At 40.4% G+C, this 19192-nt stretch overlaps 1 protein-coding gene across 4 annotated transcripts in view; it reads left to right on the top strand.

The window, feature by feature from the left end:
- Positions 1–18880, top strand: part of nlrx1 (NLR family member X1) — a 35810-nt gene extending 16930 nt beyond the window's left edge. For 2 of the 4 annotated variants that reach the window (XM_008278964.1, XM_008278966.1), the window contains 9 exons: positions 2146–2554; positions 3419–3650; positions 3864–5031; positions 5649–5832; positions 6392–6487; positions 8412–8498; positions 14145–14396; positions 15551–15761; positions 16321–17879. In XM_008278964.1, coding sequence (XP_008277186.1) covers positions 2146–2554; positions 3419–3650; positions 3864–5031; positions 5649–5832; positions 6392–6487; positions 8412–8498; positions 14145–14396; positions 15551–15761; positions 16321–16464 — 2783 coding nt within the window. In that variant the 3' untranslated portion in view covers positions 16465–17879. Of the gene's footprint in view, positions 1–2145; positions 2555–3418; positions 3651–3863; positions 5032–5648; positions 5833–6391; positions 6488–8411; positions 8499–14144; positions 14397–15550; positions 15762–16320; positions 17880–18346 lie in introns of those variants that run through there. The other 2 variants (XM_008278965.1, XM_008278967.1) reach the window with 2 other exon arrangements.
- The last annotated feature ends 312 nt before the right edge of the window (positions 18881–19192 follow it).

A 19192-nucleotide genomic window follows, 5' to 3' on the forward strand; every position in this document is an offset into this window, starting at 1 on the left:
ATTATTTATATTTGCTAAATGCCAGAATAATGAGAGAATTTTAAAAAAACGTTTTTTAAAGTCAGAAGTTGACATTCACTAAGACTATCCATCCATCCACTATCTACTACAGTCATGAACAAAAGTTTCTTTACACTTGTAAAGATCATGTATATCATTGTAGTACTGAGTTTCCAATGACCCCTATATGTCTTAATTTTTTTTTATGACAGAATCATTGAAACCCATGTGTCTTTGTCACAAAAAACAATCATGCATTTTGGTTCTTTCATAGATTTAGTATTGGTCTATTGGAAATATGACTAAATTTGCTGTGTCAAAAATATACAAACAGCAACTTGAATGATCAGTTTTGGTGATGTAGAAAGCTGTGTTAATCAGATTTTCTCAGTGGCATGGCCTCTTAACTAGTCGTGAGTAATTACAAATGACTACAGCTGGTGACTCCTCTGAACCAATTTAAATTGGGCCCATTAGGCCCAATACACTGATTAGACTCAGCCACAAACACTACAACTTTAACTGTTTGCTTGCTTTAACTGTACTCTGGCAAAACAATTTCCTTCAGGATGAATAAAGTTTATCTTTATCTTTATCTTTATCTTTACAATGGGAAAGTCTGAGGAGCTCAGCAAAGATCTAGAGAAGCATTGTCTTGAACAAGTCAGGAAAGTCCCTTGGAGTGATTTCAAAACAGATAGAGATCCCAAAATCATCCAAAATCAGAAAGAAAAGACAAGCTATCACCTGCTTCTGAGAGACAACTGGTCTAGATGGTAACGAGTCAACCAAGAATCCCCTAAATGCAGGTTTACAATGAATTAGAAGCTGGTGGAACCCAGGTATCAGTGTTCACAGTCAAGCATGTTTTACATTATCACAAGCTCAGCAGCTGCCATGCAAGAGGGATCTCTTTGTCCAGAAGCAGCACCTTAAGGCTTCACTAAAGGCTATTTGAAGAAAGAAAAAAAAAATCAGGCTAGAATTAAGGTTATAGAACAGTCTTCCTACATTCCTAAATGAAACCCCATTCGGAATCTGTGGACTGTGCTAAAGAAACAAGTCTGTTAAACTATACCAATTCTGTCAAGAGGAGTGGTCAAAGATACAACAAGAAGCTTGTGGACTGCTACCCAACGCACCTTGTTGAGGTGAAAATGGCTAAGGGACATTTAACCAATTATTAACATGTTTTTGACCCAGTGGATTGTCATATTTCTAGATGATCCATAATAAATATATTAAAGAACCAAAATGCATGATTGTTTCTTTGTGAAAAAGGGTTTTAATCATTTCATCATAAAAAAATAAGGGTTATGGGAGTCATTGGAAACTCAAGACTGCCATTATATAAATTGTCTTTACAAGTGTATGGAAACTTTTTTCAATATTATAACTCCCCCTAACTCTTGGCTTATCCAAGAAATGAGAGGCAGTGCATAAGTAGAGCTGAGGCAGGCCATGCAAAAGTCACTGGGCCATTGACTGTCCTGTGACTAACCCTGCCCACCTGTAACTCAAAGCGGCCACATCCTTAATTATGCATACCTTTAAGACTTTAAGGAAATTAGCTATAGAGACTGAAGCGTATTTTTTTTTGTACCAGGCTATAACTATGTTTATCTCTGCTGTAATGTTGGACATTTAAACATAGGGGTTTATGGATACTGACTTGCTTTTAGAGCCAACCTCAAGCGACATTTGAGAAACTGCAGTTTTTGGCATTACAAAGTTATGTTCGTGCCATTTCTCAGCCCTGGAGGTTGCTGCTTGAGTAAAGCTTGTTTTTGTCATGCGATACTGAGCTTAGCTTTCTTGATAGTGAGTAAGCTAGTATAGACATCTGTGTATTTCTATAAATATTGTGTTGACACTCACTTTATGTTTGCTTATGAGAAGGATTGTTAAGTGCAGTAGATGGATGGAATGATAAATGGATAGATAGATGAATAGATACCAAAAGTCATACCATCAACATATCGGGATAAAACTGATTGATTTAGACCATTCTATTTTAGAATACTAAGTAGCTAAAGTCCATCTTTAAAAGATGTTTAATCTTTTTAATTGTGTTAGAGAATATCCAAATAGATGTGTAGAATGGATTGATAAAGTGTAAATATAAACCTTTTTCTCTTACTGTAGATCCCATTGAGATCCACAAACGGAAGCTCTTCCTGTGGTTCAGCCACCTTCCTCAGGAGGAGAAACAGTTTGGGGGTTACTTTAGCCCTGAGACCATGCATGTGGACCCACTGATCTTGGAAAGAAATCCTGAGGAGAGGTTAGGACCGCTCAGCCCCCCTCTGCAAACCCAGAACCCCTCAAGCCCCTCAAGCCCCTCAAGCTCCTCTGTGACTGTGGAACAGCTGTTCGAGCCTACCGATGCCTGGAGTAATGATCGAGGGCTCAATGTGCTGCTCTATGGAGCAGTGGGAACAGGAAAAAGTACAGTGGTCCGAAAGCTAGTGCTGGATTGGTGTGCTGGGACCACTCTCACCAACTTCAAGCTTCTGGTTCCTTTCTCTTGTGAGGACCTCAGCCAGCTTTCAAAGTAAGATATTGTTTTCTTTTGTCTTTTCTCTCAGTGTCACATTCATCGATCAACTACAACATTAAAACCACCTGCCTAACATTGTGTAGGTCCCTCTTGTGCTGCCAAAATGGCTCGTATTCAGTTTGACTGAACACACCTCTGAAGGTGGTGTGTGGTATCATGCACTAGCATGATAGAAGCAGATCTTTTAAGTCCTAAAAATTGCAAGATGGGACCTCCATGGATAGTATTTGTTTTTCTAGCACATCCCCCTGATGATTGACGTCTGGGGAATTCCTTGATCTTTTTTATGATCCTGAGACTATTCCTCAATAATGTTTGCAGTATGGCAGGGATCCTTTTCCTTGCTGATAAAGGCCACTGCCATTAGGGAATCTCATTGCCATCAAAGGATGTACGTGTTCTGCAACGGTAACAATAGCTGACTACAGTTTTTTGCAGTTTGTGCTGCAGTAAATCATCTGAGGGATCAGACTGCACAGGTCAGTCTTTGCTCCCTGCAAGAATCTAAAAATTAGATAATAAACTATTGTTACAGTTACTATGGCCACATACACTGAAATATGGGACACATTACAGAAAGGATAGTTTTCTTTATGCAGACTTATTAAAATGTCCACTCATTTGTACTGGGAGTGTGTACCAGTACACTGTAAAATGTGAATGGGAAACATACCTAGATATGGCAGAGATAAAACACAAAACACAATTTTGACAACAACTGGTTTCATGGATTAATTGTGTTACTTTCGACGGACAAAGTTAGAGCCATTTTGCATAGAATTTGACTTTTACGAAGAATTTAAATGCTGGTTGCCTGCAGTTTAATCAAACTAATGTAACAGGTCCGATTCCACGCAGGGTGTCTTCCTTACGGGACATGGTGACCAGGAAGTACCTCCACCTGAGAAAACACCCAATGCTGAGTGGGGAGGGAATCCAGGCCAAGGATGTGCTTTTCCTCTTTAACGGGATGGAAAAGATAAAATTGGACTTCCGCATTGGATCCACAGAGCTATGTAGTGACCCTAATGAGGCACTGGCTCCAGGTGTAGTGGTGGTGAACCTGCTGAGGAAGTACCTCCTGCCTGAGGTAAGAGATAATCCACCATTGCTGCAGTGCTTTTATCTCTTGCCTTGTATCTTCAGTGGGCTGTTCTGTTTCTCTGTTTTGGACCATCATGTATTTATCATGTTTATCTGCTAAATGCAGACATGCATGCTGTTGTGTTCCTGTCCAAGCAAAATCAGTTAAAGTAGTGTTTGTAATTGGTGGTTCTGGAATTCTTTGCTCTATGTTTCCTAGGCCAGCGTCTTGGTTACAACAAGACTTTCTGCTCTGGACCGTATCCCTCAGAAGTATATTAGTCGTTATGCACAGATTTGTGGCTTCACTGACCCAGACCGCCAGCGAGCATACTTCACTAGCCGCCTACTGCAGCAGAGTGGGGAGACGGTCCGTAACCAAGAGGCCCAAGCTCTAATAGAGCTGCTTTACCTCAGCCTACAGAGAGAAAGTCAGCTTGCTGCCGCCTGCTTCCTCCCTTCCTACTGCTGGCTCACATGTGCCACCTTACACTTCCTCCATTTCACCAACATCAATGCCCCCATCCGCACATTGACTGGAATATACACCAGTTTTCTTAGGCTCAACTTTGGGGGTGAGGTGCTGGGAACAGGGGCGGGGACAAATGTGCCCACTCAGGGGCACCACAGTTCCCTGATGTTGTATGTCGTTCGTACAGTTGGTAAACTTGCGTTTGATGGTGTGACTTACAAGCGCACATCATTTTCAGAAAAGGAACTGGAACAGTGGATAGGAGGGAAGACCAAGACGGATGAGGAGCTACATCAGCTGGCCATGTTCCGGACTGATGTTTTAGACTTCTTCTTAGCTCCCTGCATAGGAAATGATAAACATTTATCCCAAGACCTTAGTGAGAATGATGAGAGGCGGTATGTGTTTGCTGTCCCGGCCATGCAGGAGTATCTGGCGGCTCTCTACATTGTTCTAGGAGAGAACAAATCGGCTCTAGAGAAGATGACCAGGCAGGTGTCTGTGGCCATTGGCCAGGCAACTGAGGATGTGAATGCCATTATGAACATCCTATCTAAATTCATCCCCCTCAGAATCTTTGCTATATTCAACCTTCTTAAGCTTTTTCCAAAGCTTTATGAGAAAATCAGCAGTCGCAGCAAAGGCAGTATTGCCAGAACCATGGCAGCTGAGATGTTCCGCACTGAGGATAGCTACAACGAGGATGTCCTGGATCAGGTGGAGCAAAGCCTTCTTGGAGTCCATGGTCCGCAGCCAAAGCAGTACAGTGAAGGCCAACCCTTTGAACTCTACCCCATCTTCATGGGTGGACTGTTGCATTATGGTAACCGTGTGCTTCTCCAACAACTTGGCTGCAGCATTCAAAGCAGTACTGTGGCCCAGATCACACGTGCCCTTAGGAAGTATCTTGTCAGAGGTAACTTTCATGTTTTTTTCAATCTTTCCTACACAGTCTGCTTTGTATTAATAGTTGAAAAGTTAAACAATTGCTTTGACTTAGCTTGCTATTTGGGGCCTGCACACCAAGATTTGCGACGGCCCTCTTGAAACAGCTCTGTTTATTGCTGAAGGTGTGATGGCCGATCATCACTGCTTGCAGCTGTAATATTTATTGTACATTTAAGTCAAGTACACTTCAGGATTTCTTGAAATACCCTTTCAAAATCTTGAACCATAATGAACCTGCAGGACACCAATGTAGTTAACACTGACAGGGCCAGCACTGGACCAGTATGGTATAATGCTAAAATGGTAGCTTAATCTGGTCTTTTACATCTGCAATACTACTATTTTTGCAACATTGGTTTACCAGAGGAATGTGTAGTAATTGTTACTGCGTAATTGTACAAGAAAGCTCTCATTTGCTTGCAACTGTGCAGTGTGGATTAAGACAAATCAAATTTCAAAAATTTAATTGAGGGTGGAATTTGTGTGTATCAATGGTAACCCTAATCTCTGTTTGAGCCCAGCCTGAATTAAGAGTGAAGGAATTTTGTGTGTCTATGGATGCTGAGCCTTCTCTTTTGATGCTAGAGCTCAGCAAGCCACAGCCACCGGAGGAGCTGATGGATCTGCTGGTCCTTCTGTATGAGTTTCAGAACCCAAGACTGACTGCAGAGGTTCTGGCCTCAATCAGAGCTATCCGCCTCACCAACATTCGTATGACGCCGCTCAAATGCTTCGTACTAAGTTCTGTGCTCTCATGTACCCCTGCAAGGTAAACTGGAATTGAACTGAACTAGATTACAGTCTCAGTCCCACTGCATAGTCCTTATTGATGAAACTGTCCTGTTTAATGAAAGTTATTTTGAAGGTCAACAACTACAGTCAAGTGTTAAAGTCAATGTTAACTGTTTCAGGTCCAGTTGATGCAGAATATATGTAAACATTCATTGTATAAATCAGTGTAAAAAAAAAATCCCACCATTTTGTCAGTTGAATTTTAATGTCATAGTTTATCTTACCAAAGTTTTTTCATGTTTTCACCACATAAGCAGTACTTTTGTGCTGTATATAGGTAAGGTAGGTACAGTCGGAATTGGCATGCTGACAGAATGTGAAGTTACTGAAGTCCTGAAAATATTGTTCTAAAACTGACACATATAGCCACTGGTATGAGATTGCATTATAAAGATTTAAATTGTTTGGCAGAGATTGTAGCAAGATCACCGAAGTTTTGTCTCTCTGTATGTAAAATACAAAGAAGTTTTTTCTTTTAAAGCTTGTGAGTCCTGATTTTTAAGAAAATGTTACAGTGTCACAATGTTTCCCTGTAGTTATCACCTCGAAGAGCTGGACCTGTCCTCCTGTCTCCTGAATCATGACATGCTTCAGATGCTGTGGCCCGCCTTTAGACACACACACAACCTCAAGTGAGACAAACTCATTGCATGTTTTGTTTTCCATAATAAGAAAAGGGTAGAAGAAAAAGAAGACTGTTTTGCATGATGCTGAATATGTATGTTATACTGCTACTTCCTCTGCTCCAGTCTCAAGAAGTTAATGTTAGGTTGTGTTCTGCTGCTTGGAATGAGAGCAGGTGTAGTAACTGAGTTTTTAACCAGTTTAGCCTTATGAAAACATAATATACAGTCGTGACAATCCGACCCTTAACAATCCGAAAACCTTGCTATCCAACAGGTTTTTAGGAAAAACAGGAACGTGCCCCCCTGACTGTGCTGAATATTCGGATATTAATTGGATCTGTGTTGTTCAGACTGTCATGAAAAGATCAGATACAGGTCGCATAGGAGAAAAAAAAAAATCGGATTTGGGTCACTTCAGCCTGCTGTCTGAATGTATTTACCTTTGATGTCAACCGACAGGCCCGTGCACAAGCCCACCGGTCAATTAAGTGTGAAATCCAGCGATGCGTAGTGTTCTAACAATACACTAGTTATTATAACAACTATAAACAATGAATATTAACAACAAATCACCCTTCAAGCATCAAGCTCTCCTTGTATCTCCACCTCCGTCTTGACAATCAGACAGCCTTGCTGTCCAACATAAAAGAAGGTTTTACATGTAGTGTCGGATTATCGAGTCACGACTGTATTTGGTATATCCTAAGTGCCCTGTGTGTTTGCATAATGTTGTATCTTTGACATGTGCCTACTGACAGTTCTTGCTGGCCACTGGTATGATACATCTACTGAAATCAGCTGACACATACAAGCATGCTGATGTATCAGTCAAACACTTGTCTAAGTTTATCTGTTTCATATGTACTTGACTAATTCTATGATGATATTCTAAAAGAATCATTTTCTTAACTAGTTATTCAAGTAACCCAGTAGAGCGTCACACTTGTAATGTACAAACAGACAAAAACATAATCACTACAGAATTTTCTATAAACCTAAGGAACATTAAAGTGTAAAATGTCTTTCTAAGATAATTGTTTTACGGCTGTTTGTATGTTTTAATACTAGTAATGAATTTTCATCTACGAACAGGCGCATGTTTCAGTTTGCCTGCTTTTCGTTCCTTCACAACAAAGTAAAATTATCCTGGAAGATGGGGTGTCTATCAGTGATAGACAAAAAAATCACAGCAGTAAAGACTAGGCTGGGTCCAGCACTGTAAAGATAAAACTGTCTGAAGTTACTGGTTTATTTGGTGCATCTAGATTAAACAAATGTGTCCCAATGCAACAGTCCTGAGAGAAATCCTACTTTTGATAGCTGCAACTATATTGATTACACAAACAAGTGTTATGTTGCCTACCATGAAAAAGGTAGACAAAATAATAGATACGGTATAACAGTTGTGTAAAGTTTAAAAAACCCTCTCTAAAACAGTTTTAACAAATACTTAAGTGTATGACCCAACCGTCAGTGAATGTCTCCTACTAGCAAGTATTATTTGTGTATCAAACTCTGATATATCTTATTTCTCTGTGCCAAAGAGCTACATTATTGTCCAAATATCAAACATGTTTGTGAGCCACACTGTTACACTGGCTAACATGTTTCTTTGTTTCCCAAATACACTGTCCTGCTGCCACATATATTCACTTGTAAGTAAGATGCTATTGATTTACAGATTTTGGGAATTACAATTTTGGTCATAAAATTTGTTGACATTAAATATGCATTAATTAACACCAGCCATATTGCTTTAAAATAGTCTACATTATAACCAATTACTGGGTTATTTCAAAGTTTCAAAATGAGCCTTGATGACAGATAATTTTAACAGTTTTTTACTGACCGAAAAACTCCTGTGCTTGTTGAGCATGTGTTTGCTGTGTGTATTGTGATTGTTGTGTTTGCCTGTCTCTGTCATCCTCAGTCTGCAGTTTAACAGCCTGGGTCCTGAGTCTTGCATCCTGCTGAGAGACCTGCTACTAGACCCCAAGATTTTGATAAAATCTCTACAGTAAGATTACACTTTCATTTTTGTCTTTGTTTTTAGCCCCTGTATGGATCTTTCAATTGTCAATGCTTGATTTTTATATACAGCCATCTTTGAAAATGTTTTAAATTTAGCTAAATGAAAAAGAGGGCCACTTTAGAGACAATTTTACATTGCACCTGGAGCTTTAACAGGCTGAAATGCTTCTCTTTTGTGCTTTTGAGTCAATCAATTGTATTTGGGATTAGGATTAGGTACTGAATAAGCACAAGATCGACTGAAAAAGGCAATATTTTAGCAGTTATGGAGGGTGACAAAAACTTGGTGTGGTGCATGTGGTAACAACAAAAGTAGTTCTCATGTCAGGAAACCATTCACACCAGTATTTTATAGGAAAGATATGATACATGATTTTGTAAGACCATTTTCATGTGAAAGTCCCACCTACGGTGAAAAGTTATTTATTTTACTCATACTCATATTTTACTCACCAAAGCCAAGTATTTCCACCTTGAAAGTACGGTGTTCTGATGATAGTCTCAAAAATACAGTAATAAACAAAGGAACAAATCCTGTCAACTTGCTGGGTGGGCGTTTCCCTGTCAATATTCTTCACAACTAATTTCTGGTTTGAACATGTAAGGCTAAATTGCTCCAATAGTAAAACTGTTGAGCAGAATTGTGAGTGAGCTGGTGTGCTCAAGCTGCAGTGAGTGGTGAGGGGTGAGTGGAATGAGGCAAGCACATTCAGGATGAAGTAATGGTGTAGAGTTACATCTAAGCCATTTTAAGACAGGAAAGGACTGTTTTCATGAAAAAAAGGTAAACATATTTAACAACTGGAGTGGGACTTTAAAGTAATGATCTCCTTCCTTTTTCTGGAGAGGGTTTCACAAGGACTAGACCTTCAACATCTAGCCACAGTACCCCAAAGCTATATCTGGTGCAGCATTTCCATGGTAACTGTCACAGTGGGACTGCTGTTGACCCAACAACTTTTCGTATTTACCAGGCAAATCAATGTGTTTTGTCCTCAGCTAAGTTGTGACTAAATGTTTAGTGCACTCCTTCTACTTTTCTGGCAGTATGTTGTCAGAATATTTATGTCTTTGCACACTAGGCAAGTCTTCTCTTCTTTTTTAAAATTGCACTGTAGCTGTTGTAGATTAATACATTTTGCTGTGACCACTGTAACCTGGAAGTTGTAGTGTTTTGGCTATTGGCTATATATATATATATAGCTATTTATATACTGTCAAAAAAAGGTTTTAAAAAAATGCTATTAGTGCATACGATTGGATAGATTAATAATGTATCATCATCATCAGATCGAGTTTGTTCATTGCATCAGCGAGATCCTCCGCAGTAAATCCAGTATCATTGGTCAGTTGGTCTACGTAGGTACGTGATGATCTTCCAATGTGACTTCGGCCAAGAGTTGGTTTCCAAAAAGGGTTTGATAGAGTTCATGTTTGACTCTCCAGCAAACCGTAATCTCTGTTGTTTACTAACAGCTGAATTTGGGAGGAGGTTTTCATAGAGTCCTTCAACGTTGGGTGCTGCTTCCATGAAACGTTGAGAATGGCTCGATGCATTTTAATGTAGGTGTCACCCAGCTTAGATTCCAACTGTTCAATAGGCGTCCATGCAGTTGAACTGTACAGAAGTACGGATTCAACAATGGCTTGAAAAAAATCCAAGGACCATATCATCTGAAAAATTAGATTTCCAAAAGTGTTTAAACATACAGTGGCCAATCACACTTCTGCAGTTCTTGATTTTACGTCAGCTTTTGTTGACGATATGTTACTGCCAAGGTATTTGAAATTTTGTACTTCATTGATATTTGAATCAGACAGTGAATTTATTTTTCCTGTAGTATTGATGGACATAAATTTAGTTTTTTCTGCATTAACATAGAGACCAAGACGAGTGGCATTTTCTAGCTTATGTAGAAAGGTTGTTACTCTGGAAATTGTGTCAGACATTAGTCAATGTCATCGGCATAATCAATTTTTTGTTTTTTATTTCTGGGTGTCTTCTGCTTTTTGATTTTTTTGATTTTTTTTTTGTAAAGTGAAGCCAAGGTTCTTAACAGGATAGGTTGAAGTTCTTAGTACATAGTCAAGACAAAGTATGAAAAGGCATGGAGCTATTAGTGTCCTCTTGTAAGATACAGGTGAGTATATAAATAAATTCAGTGTCTCCATCAGGTGAGCAGATCATTGCACAAGTGTTTTTGCAAAGCATCGTGGTAGTTTTAACCGTTTCTTTTGGTGTACTGTATGCTACAAGAATTTGTTGCATCTTGTCTCTATGAATTGAGTCAAATGCTTTAGAGAAATCTACAAATAAAAATACAACAGAAAGATTTTTTGCACAAACACCTTCAATGACCCTTCATACTGTTAGAAGTTGGCTTGCTATAGAGTGATTCTAAAATCGTGTGATAACATATCAAACAATACATAAAATGTGCACATGCTTTCCATAAAATACTGCCTATCAAAGATGTGTCCTCACTCATCATCAGCTTTCACCTTTTCAAGTCGTCTTAAATAATTTTGGAAGGGCCGCCGCTTTAGCTCACCTGATTGACTGGCGACCCATTTACAGGGGCTATAGTCCCCAATGCAGCGGCCATGGGTTCAAATCCTGCTCATGTCCCTTTGCTGCAACTCCTTCCCCATTCTCCTCCCCCACCTTACTGTCTCTCTCTTGACTGTCCTATTTAATAAAGGCAAAAAAGCCCCCAAAAAAATAAATAAAAAAAATAAATAAAAAAATCAGGAAATAATTGCGTCTGCCATGACCTTAAGGTCTTCTTTCCACCCTCTTGTTAATGGTGGATAAAGACATAAAACAGAGTTGACGTGTATACTAATGGATCACATTTTTTTTGGAGTGATATTATATTATTTTTTAATACGGAAAAGGATCCCAATGCTTTTTTATTCTCTCCATATACATATACTACATTTACGTACATATGTTGGCTAATGTACCTACAAGCCAGACTAATATGGTTACAACACTATGCCTAAGATATATTTTATTGCATGGTATAGTAGTCAGTGCTCTACCGTTGTAATTGCGTTGTCATTATGTTGTCGTTATTATAATATATGAAGAGTTTATTTGCAAAAACAGATCACTCCATCTACACAAGCCTTCAGAAAACCCACTTTTCCATCGTCTACCTGAGACAATATCAATCAAACTTAAGTTATCTCTATTTTAGTCATGTCATTTCTACTGAGTCAAATCCACTAAACTTCAGTTTGAGCAATATTATCTCAAGCAAACAACAAAAAATGTAGCTGTTTTTGCAAATGAACTCTTCATATATTAATTAATACATTGCACTGTAACTAAAGATTTATTTATATGCAGAGCTATAGTGGTTACGGAAAATATCTAACAGAAACACTCACAGAAACTCGAATGTGTTGTTTCACACTGAGCTTTGTTTTTAATGTGAAATTGAAAAACTTAGAATGTGTCTTTTGCTGTTGTTACAAGATGTCTGATATTAAAGTTATAGTTTTTCCATGAAATTAATCATCCATCCATCCATCCTTCCATCCTTTTCCGCTTTATACAGAGTCGGGTCGCGGAGGCAGCAGCCTTAGCAAAGCCGCCCAGACTTCCCAATCCGCACACACCTCCGCCAGCTCTTCTGGGCAGACCCCTAGGCTTTCCCAGGCCAGTCGAGAGACATAATCTCTCAAACGTGTCCTGGGTCTTCCCCGAGGCCTCCTCCCGGTGGGACGCGCTCGGAACACCTCCCCAGGGAGGCGTCCAGGAGGCAAAAGATGCCCGAGCCACCTCAGCTCGCTCCTTTCCACGTGGAGGAGCAGCGGCTCTACTCCAAGCTCCTCCGGCATGACTGAGCTCCTCACCCTATCTCTAAGGGAGCGCCCAGCCACCCTGCGTAGGAAACTCATTTCGGCTACTTGTATCCGCGATCTCGTTCTTTCGGTCATTACCCAGATCTTGGTGGACAGCTGCTTTCTCCTCCTGAGGTGCCGGACGGTTTGCCAGAATTTCTTCAAGGCCGACCGGTAGTCCTCCTCCATGGCCACCCCGAACTCCTCCCAAAACCAAGTTTTTGCCTCTGTGACTGCACGAGCTGCCGCATGCTTGGCCTGCCGGTACCTGTCAGCTGCCTCAGGGGTCCCACAAGCCAAAAATGACAGATAGGACTCCTTCTTCAGCTTGATGGCATCCCTTACTTCCGGCTGCCATCACCGGGTTCCGGGATTGCTGCCGTGACAGGCACCAGAGCCTTTATGACCACAGCTACGAGCGGCCGCAGTGATAATGGAGGAGGAAAACATGGACCACTCGGCCTCCATGTCTCCGACCTCCCTCGGAATCTGGGAGAAGCTTTCCCGGAGGTGGGAGTTGAAAATTCTGCTGACAGAGGGTTCCGCCAGACGTTCCCAACAGACCCTCACGATACTCTTAGGTCTGCCAGGTCTGACCAGCTTATTCCCCTGCCAGCGGATCCAACTCACCACTAGGTGGTGATCGGTGGACAGCTCTGCCCCTCTCTTTACCCCAGTGTCTCCGAAACACGCGGCCGGAGGTCTGATGATACAACTACAAAGTTGGTCATTGACCTCCAGCCTTGGGTGTCCTGGTGCCACGTGCACATGTGGACACCCTTTTGCTCGAACAAAACACTCTCAATGGTGCAGGTGTAAAAGTTCCTGAGCACCTTGAGAGGGAGCTTAAAGTCCCTCAGTCGTCGGAGGAAGCAGAGACACTGTCGAGCTTTCTTCACCAGGGTGTTGACACGTCAGGTCCTGCATTATGTTAACACCCAGGTACTTGAAGCTCTCCACTCGCTCCACCTCTGTCCCGCTGATCCTGAGTGGGTGGGATGCCCTCTGCTGCTTCTTGCTGTAGTCCACAATCAGCTCCTTGGTCTTGCTGACGTTCAGGAGGAGGCTGTTGTCTCTGCACCAGTCCATGGGTGATGGGTGATCTCCATCAGATAATCCTCCTCGTTGTTGTTGGAGCTCAGACCCACCACTGCTGTGTCGTCAGCAAACATAATGATGGTGTTAGAGTCTGATGTGGACAGGCAATCATTGGTGTACAGTGAGTACAGCAGAGGGCTGAGCACACAGCCCTGGGGGGCACCGATGTTCAGGGTGCGTGAGGGGGACTGGTGGTTCCCCACTCGAACCACCTGTGGTCTGCTGGTCAAAAAGCTATAGACCCACCTGCACAGGGAGGAGGTGAGTCCGAGGTCCTGCAGCTTAGTGACCAGTCTGGAGGGGATTATGGTGTTGAACGCTGAACTGAAGTCCACGAACAGCATTCTCACATAATTCCCCTTCCTAGTGTCCAGGTGGGCCAGGGTTGTGTGAAGCAGGTGATTCATGGCGTCGTCTGTGGATCTGTTTGGCCGGTATGCAAACTGTAGTGGGGCATGGCCTCTTAACTACTCATGAGTGATTAAAACTGACTACAGCTGGTGACTCCTCATAGCCAGTTTAAATAGGGTTCATTTGATACACTCATCAGACACAACACAAACACTACAATGGGAAAGTCTGAGAAGCTAAGTTTAGATCTGAAGAAGCAAACGAATGTCACCATTTGCATGTACAATGTGTTCCTACCAGAAATGTCTCATCATTCCAATGTGTCCTCCAGACTGTGTGACAACCCTCTACTGGAGTCTGGAGCCCAAACCCTGCTGGAGTCTCTGCCAACGAACCAGTCCCTGACACACCTGGGCCTGATGCACACTGGGCTGGGGGACAAGGGGGCCCTGGAGCTGGCTGAGAGGCTCCAGCTGCACACAGGACTCCAGGAGCTCAACGTGGCCTATAACAATATTGGAGACAATGCTGCTTTGACTCTGGTGGACGCCTGTAGAGAGCATCCCAACATTCACACTGTGCAGTAAGCAGCTTTATTTCATGGGCTTTCATGGTCTGCAACAATGTTTACGATGGTGGTACATGTCAAAGTAACATCCTCATGAATGCAACAAGTAGTTTTAATTGTTTTAATTAAATGCAGAAATAAATAGTTACACCTTGAGGTTGCAGATGTCACGCAGACGTAGGGGCAGATTGATTGAAAGATAGGATTAGATTAGGCCGAGGCATTTAATAAAAGAGTTGCCGGATGGCAGACATGCAACCTTTGTCCCTTTACTGTTAAAGGCTTCTTCAGAACTGAAGGTGAAACATATCAAAGAATCGAAAAGAGAAGTCCAGTTGTTTTTTGGGGTTTTTTTGTTGACATGTTTGTAATACATGAGCTACTTTGGTGACTTTGATGAGGTTAGTGTGAATGTTAACTCATTTTGGTGCGTCAACATTTAATTATATTTCAAACGGGACTTTTTTAAAATATGAAATGGAATAGAGTTTTACAGGGAAATCAGTAAAATGTTTTGAAAGGACTAAGAACTCATACAGTGTAAAAAACTATGTTTGACTGCATTAACATGCAATCTATTGTGCAGAAGTGAGTATAGAACTAAGAATAAGATCTGTTGATGATGAATAATTATAAATAATTAAGGAAACCACTGCTTTTCACGTGTAAATACACACAACAGCTTTCTCACTTTACTCATGAATTCTGCTGCTGTGTGATGGCTGCAGGAAGTGACTTTACTTAACTTCACCCAGATTATTGAATGGAAAGAGGAGGATCATTAATGAGGCTGATAAATTAATGAATGACTCAAGTTATTGTAAATATTCTTTGTCAAGGACAAGTAAAGTTTAGTTTATCTCTTATATGTGATTTCTAGTTTGTAGATACCCAACTTGAATTTTGTTGTAGTTGTACGAAAAATGAATTATGCAAGTGTGTTTGGATGTAGTTTTTAAACATTGAATTAATTTAAACTTCACTCATTTCACATCAAATCAGTGTTTATAATTGTGTCCACTGTGGTCACAAGATACTTGCTAATTTATCATCATTTGTAAGAGCTTCAGTGCTTTTGAGAAACACCTCTTAAACTTAAGAAGGCTCCCAAGATGGATTTTACTGACCTCTATACCGGCCTCTGTGTTTACGTCTATGTTTTTGTATAGCTTGTATCTGAACCCTCTTAGTGATGTGGGAAAGAAGTCCCTGTATGTTCGAGGTGTTCCCAGAGGCCACAGCGGCAGCGGTCGGAGGGTCAAGGTCCTGGCTTCTGTCACTGAGGGATCAGACATCTCAGAAGACTGGCACCCCATCCTTAGTGTTATACGAGAGAACGCCTCATCCTGGGACCGTGAACGCATTAAGCAGCAGCTCAAGGTTCACACCCACAATTTTAATATATAAATACCAAAAAAAACCATAACGGATTGTGTATTAAATGTGTCAGGATTTTAAAAAAAATTTCAAGCCATTCAGTTGTGAAGAGATTACAATGGTAATGATGATGTTAGCGATGAAATGGAATTCTTCTGTTACACATATAAATATGTCCAGCCAGCATGGGTTTACAAGACACCACAGATTAACATAAACCAACTCTATAATACAGAGCATGCGTTTTTAGTGACACTTGACCAAGCCTGAAAATCAGGTACCCATTCAGACAACTTATATTATCAGGTTTTCAGCACAATACATATCAATGCAAAATGAAATACGTATAAGTGACAACTGATTGACTGACATACAGGTGAGTGACAGATGGGAAAAAAACAGTGTAAAGTGTGTTAGTACAAGTGTTTGGTGAATCTGACTTTGAACACGTGCAAGCAGACTCATTAAAAAGATTTAGGAGAAGAATTTGAAAATGTTTTTGCATGAGGTGCATTGTTAGAAATGTCTGAGACACCCAGTGACCCTCTGTCCATCTGTGCAGGTCTTCCTCACTGATCTGGAGTGGGGGCGTCAGCAGCAGCAGAGCTTCTGGAAGAGGCTGCACTTTCGCAAGGTGGAGAAAGGAGTAAAGCAGACTCTACAGATGCTGGAGAAAGACACTCCATCCAAACGATTCCGCAAGTAACCCAAGAGGTGAAAGGGAACTGAATGTCGTCAGCAGCATTTCAGTTTGTAATCTGATTGTGTCTATACAGAAGTTATAAATACAGCTAAAATACAGTTAAGGGCTACTCCATTCTTTATTCTACAATATCTAGCAAAACAGCGTTAAGACGCTTTGTTTCTACGCTTTCTGAGCTCAGAGAACAGAGCACTAATCTTCAAGATATTCTTCGCAAGGTCTTCACCTGTGAGATGCTATGAGATGACATATGATGTGAATTGCTCTATATAAATAAAATTGAATTGAATTAAATTGAACAAATGCAAGAACTGTATATCATTAAACTCTAAGGCCCCATTCAGATATGCAACCAATTTTCTTAAGCTGACGGCAATTTAGCATGGCAGCTTATGTCTAAATGCGCACCCTGGTCACATTTCTGTTAAAGTTGCACTGGTAATCTTACTAGGTTGGACCAAGTAACTTTCAATATCACCCTTTAACACAGCTCAAGTCTGAACTGAACTGTTACAAAAAGAGATGGGCACACAAGCAACAGTACTTCACATTGTGTGCAGTGATTTATGGAAGGATTTTTCCACATTTCAGCAAAAATATTTGTCCAAAAACATTACATAGCAATTTAATACAGTTAGTGTGCCACACGACACTTCTCTCCAAGTTTCTAACCATTGGTCTACAAAATGAAATGTCCATAATACTGAAACTTTACTGCAATAAAAAAGACACTGACAGCAACAGAATAAAAGACAGACAGGTAGACATTAATGATACTCACCAATAATGAATATAATCTGAGTGTTTGTAGATTTAGTCTGGAATTGTATTATTATGTGTTATACCTAATTTGGTGTATTGTCTAATCTGGTGTGAATGACTAATATGACATGTGAACTGCAGCTCTCTCCAGCATAGTGGGGTGTATCTCTGCATGAAGTTGTGAGGAACATTGATGGAAAAGTGACACGTCTGAATGACTAAAATGCCATCACTTTGAAGCCAGCAATGTTCTATGTCCAGTGTTCAAAAAAGGCCTGTTATATGGTATGGAAGTAGTCTGTTCTGAATATTCACCTCACAGTGTGGATTATTTTTTGTTTTGTTTTGTTTTTTATCCACGAACAGTACAGAAAGACAAAAAACATAGGACAAGAAAGCAGAGGAATGACAGTAAAGGCCCAAACTGGCTGCGAGTTGTCTGGGAACTCTGCTGTTAGGGGCATATTCATTGCATCTTTATTAAATCATCCCATTTGCAATGCTCTTTCCTGGCATGAAACCAAATTGCTACTCATAACTCATCAACTCCCCTGCTTCCTCTGCTCTTTCCCATAACTTCATGGGAGCGGGTGTGGCTCAGGTGGTAGAGTGCGTTGTCCACTGATTGCAAGGTTGGCAGTTTGATGCCAAAGGGTCCTTGGGCAAGACACTGAACCCCAAGCTGCCCCGATGGCAGGCAGGCACCTTGCATGGCAGCTCTGTTGCCACTGGTGAATGATAAACATTTTAAAGCACTTTGAGTACCAACTGCAGGCCTTTTACCATTCATGGTTTGATTGATCAACTTTATACCACTGCAGTTGCTATAGCAAACAAACGGCTGTCTGTTGAATACAGTATGCCTACAGGGATAATTTAACATTTGATGAGGGATATAAAGGCATGTTCTGAATATGCAGCAATGTCTCTTTTAATTCTATATCTGGGATATTAGACTATCAATATACAGGGCTTGAAAAAATAAATCCCTGAAAGAAAAAACTTCTAATCAAAATATGGGAGTGAAATCTGAACATTATATTAACATGCCTAAAAATGTAAAATTACATTCATAAAGTTATGCTGCAGCATGCTTTTTAATTTGAAATACATATTTTTTCAGGAGCAGAGGCTGAAGGAATACCAGTGAATCCTACACTACTGCCCAAGTTTTTTCAGGTCTGGTTACAAATGAAAAGTGGCATAATAGAGTACATTCTGTGCCTACTTGGTTAACAGGTGATGCTGGAGATGGAAGGACAGCTGCTATTCTGGGGAGCTGACCTTTACAGTGGAAAGTGCAGACATTGTGTTATCCAAAATTGAGCCAACATTCTCCACATACTTTAAATGTCTGAAAAGGACCTGCTTTGAGATCAGTACACAGTGCTGACAGTTTATCTGAAATGTATCAGGAGAGACAAAGTTTATCAGTGCATGGCTAATATCTTCATTTTTCCACATTTTTGGTTGTCATGTTATTTGGACCAATATGCAGCTACATCTACTACATCTATGCAAGCCAAACTGAAAATGTGTCATTTTTAAACAAACATATTATTGCTGTACAATACTGTGTCCATAGACTAGTTTATTACAGCAATAGAAATATATTTCTTGTGTTTGCAGTCCCCCCCCCCCCAAAAAAAAAAAAAAATGAACTTCTCAGCTTCCATCAGGTTAGCTTGCCTTTTTAATGTGTGCTGAACTTGAATATTTTTTCTGGTACATGGTAAAATATGTCCCTGTGTTTAGAAAACTGTCAAGTACCATAACTATATATTTTTTTAAAACTGTGTTTTTTTAAATATATATATTCTTCTATCAGAGTTTCTGGTAGAAAAACAAAAAAATATATATATTTAGGTTTTTTTGTTTAAACAGTTGAGAACTTTGTTAAATGAAAAAAAAGGTTTGTACAAAAACATGTTGAAAATAAGTGTACTTATTGAACATATTGCTTTTGAAC

This window comes from Stegastes partitus, unplaced genomic scaffold, assembly GCF_000690725.1.
Source record: "Stegastes partitus isolate 25-593 unplaced genomic scaffold, Stegastes_partitus-1.0.2 Scaffold140, whole genome shotgun sequence".
In the NCBI taxonomy this organism is placed as follows: Eukaryota; Metazoa; Chordata; class Actinopteri; family Pomacentridae; genus Stegastes; species Stegastes partitus.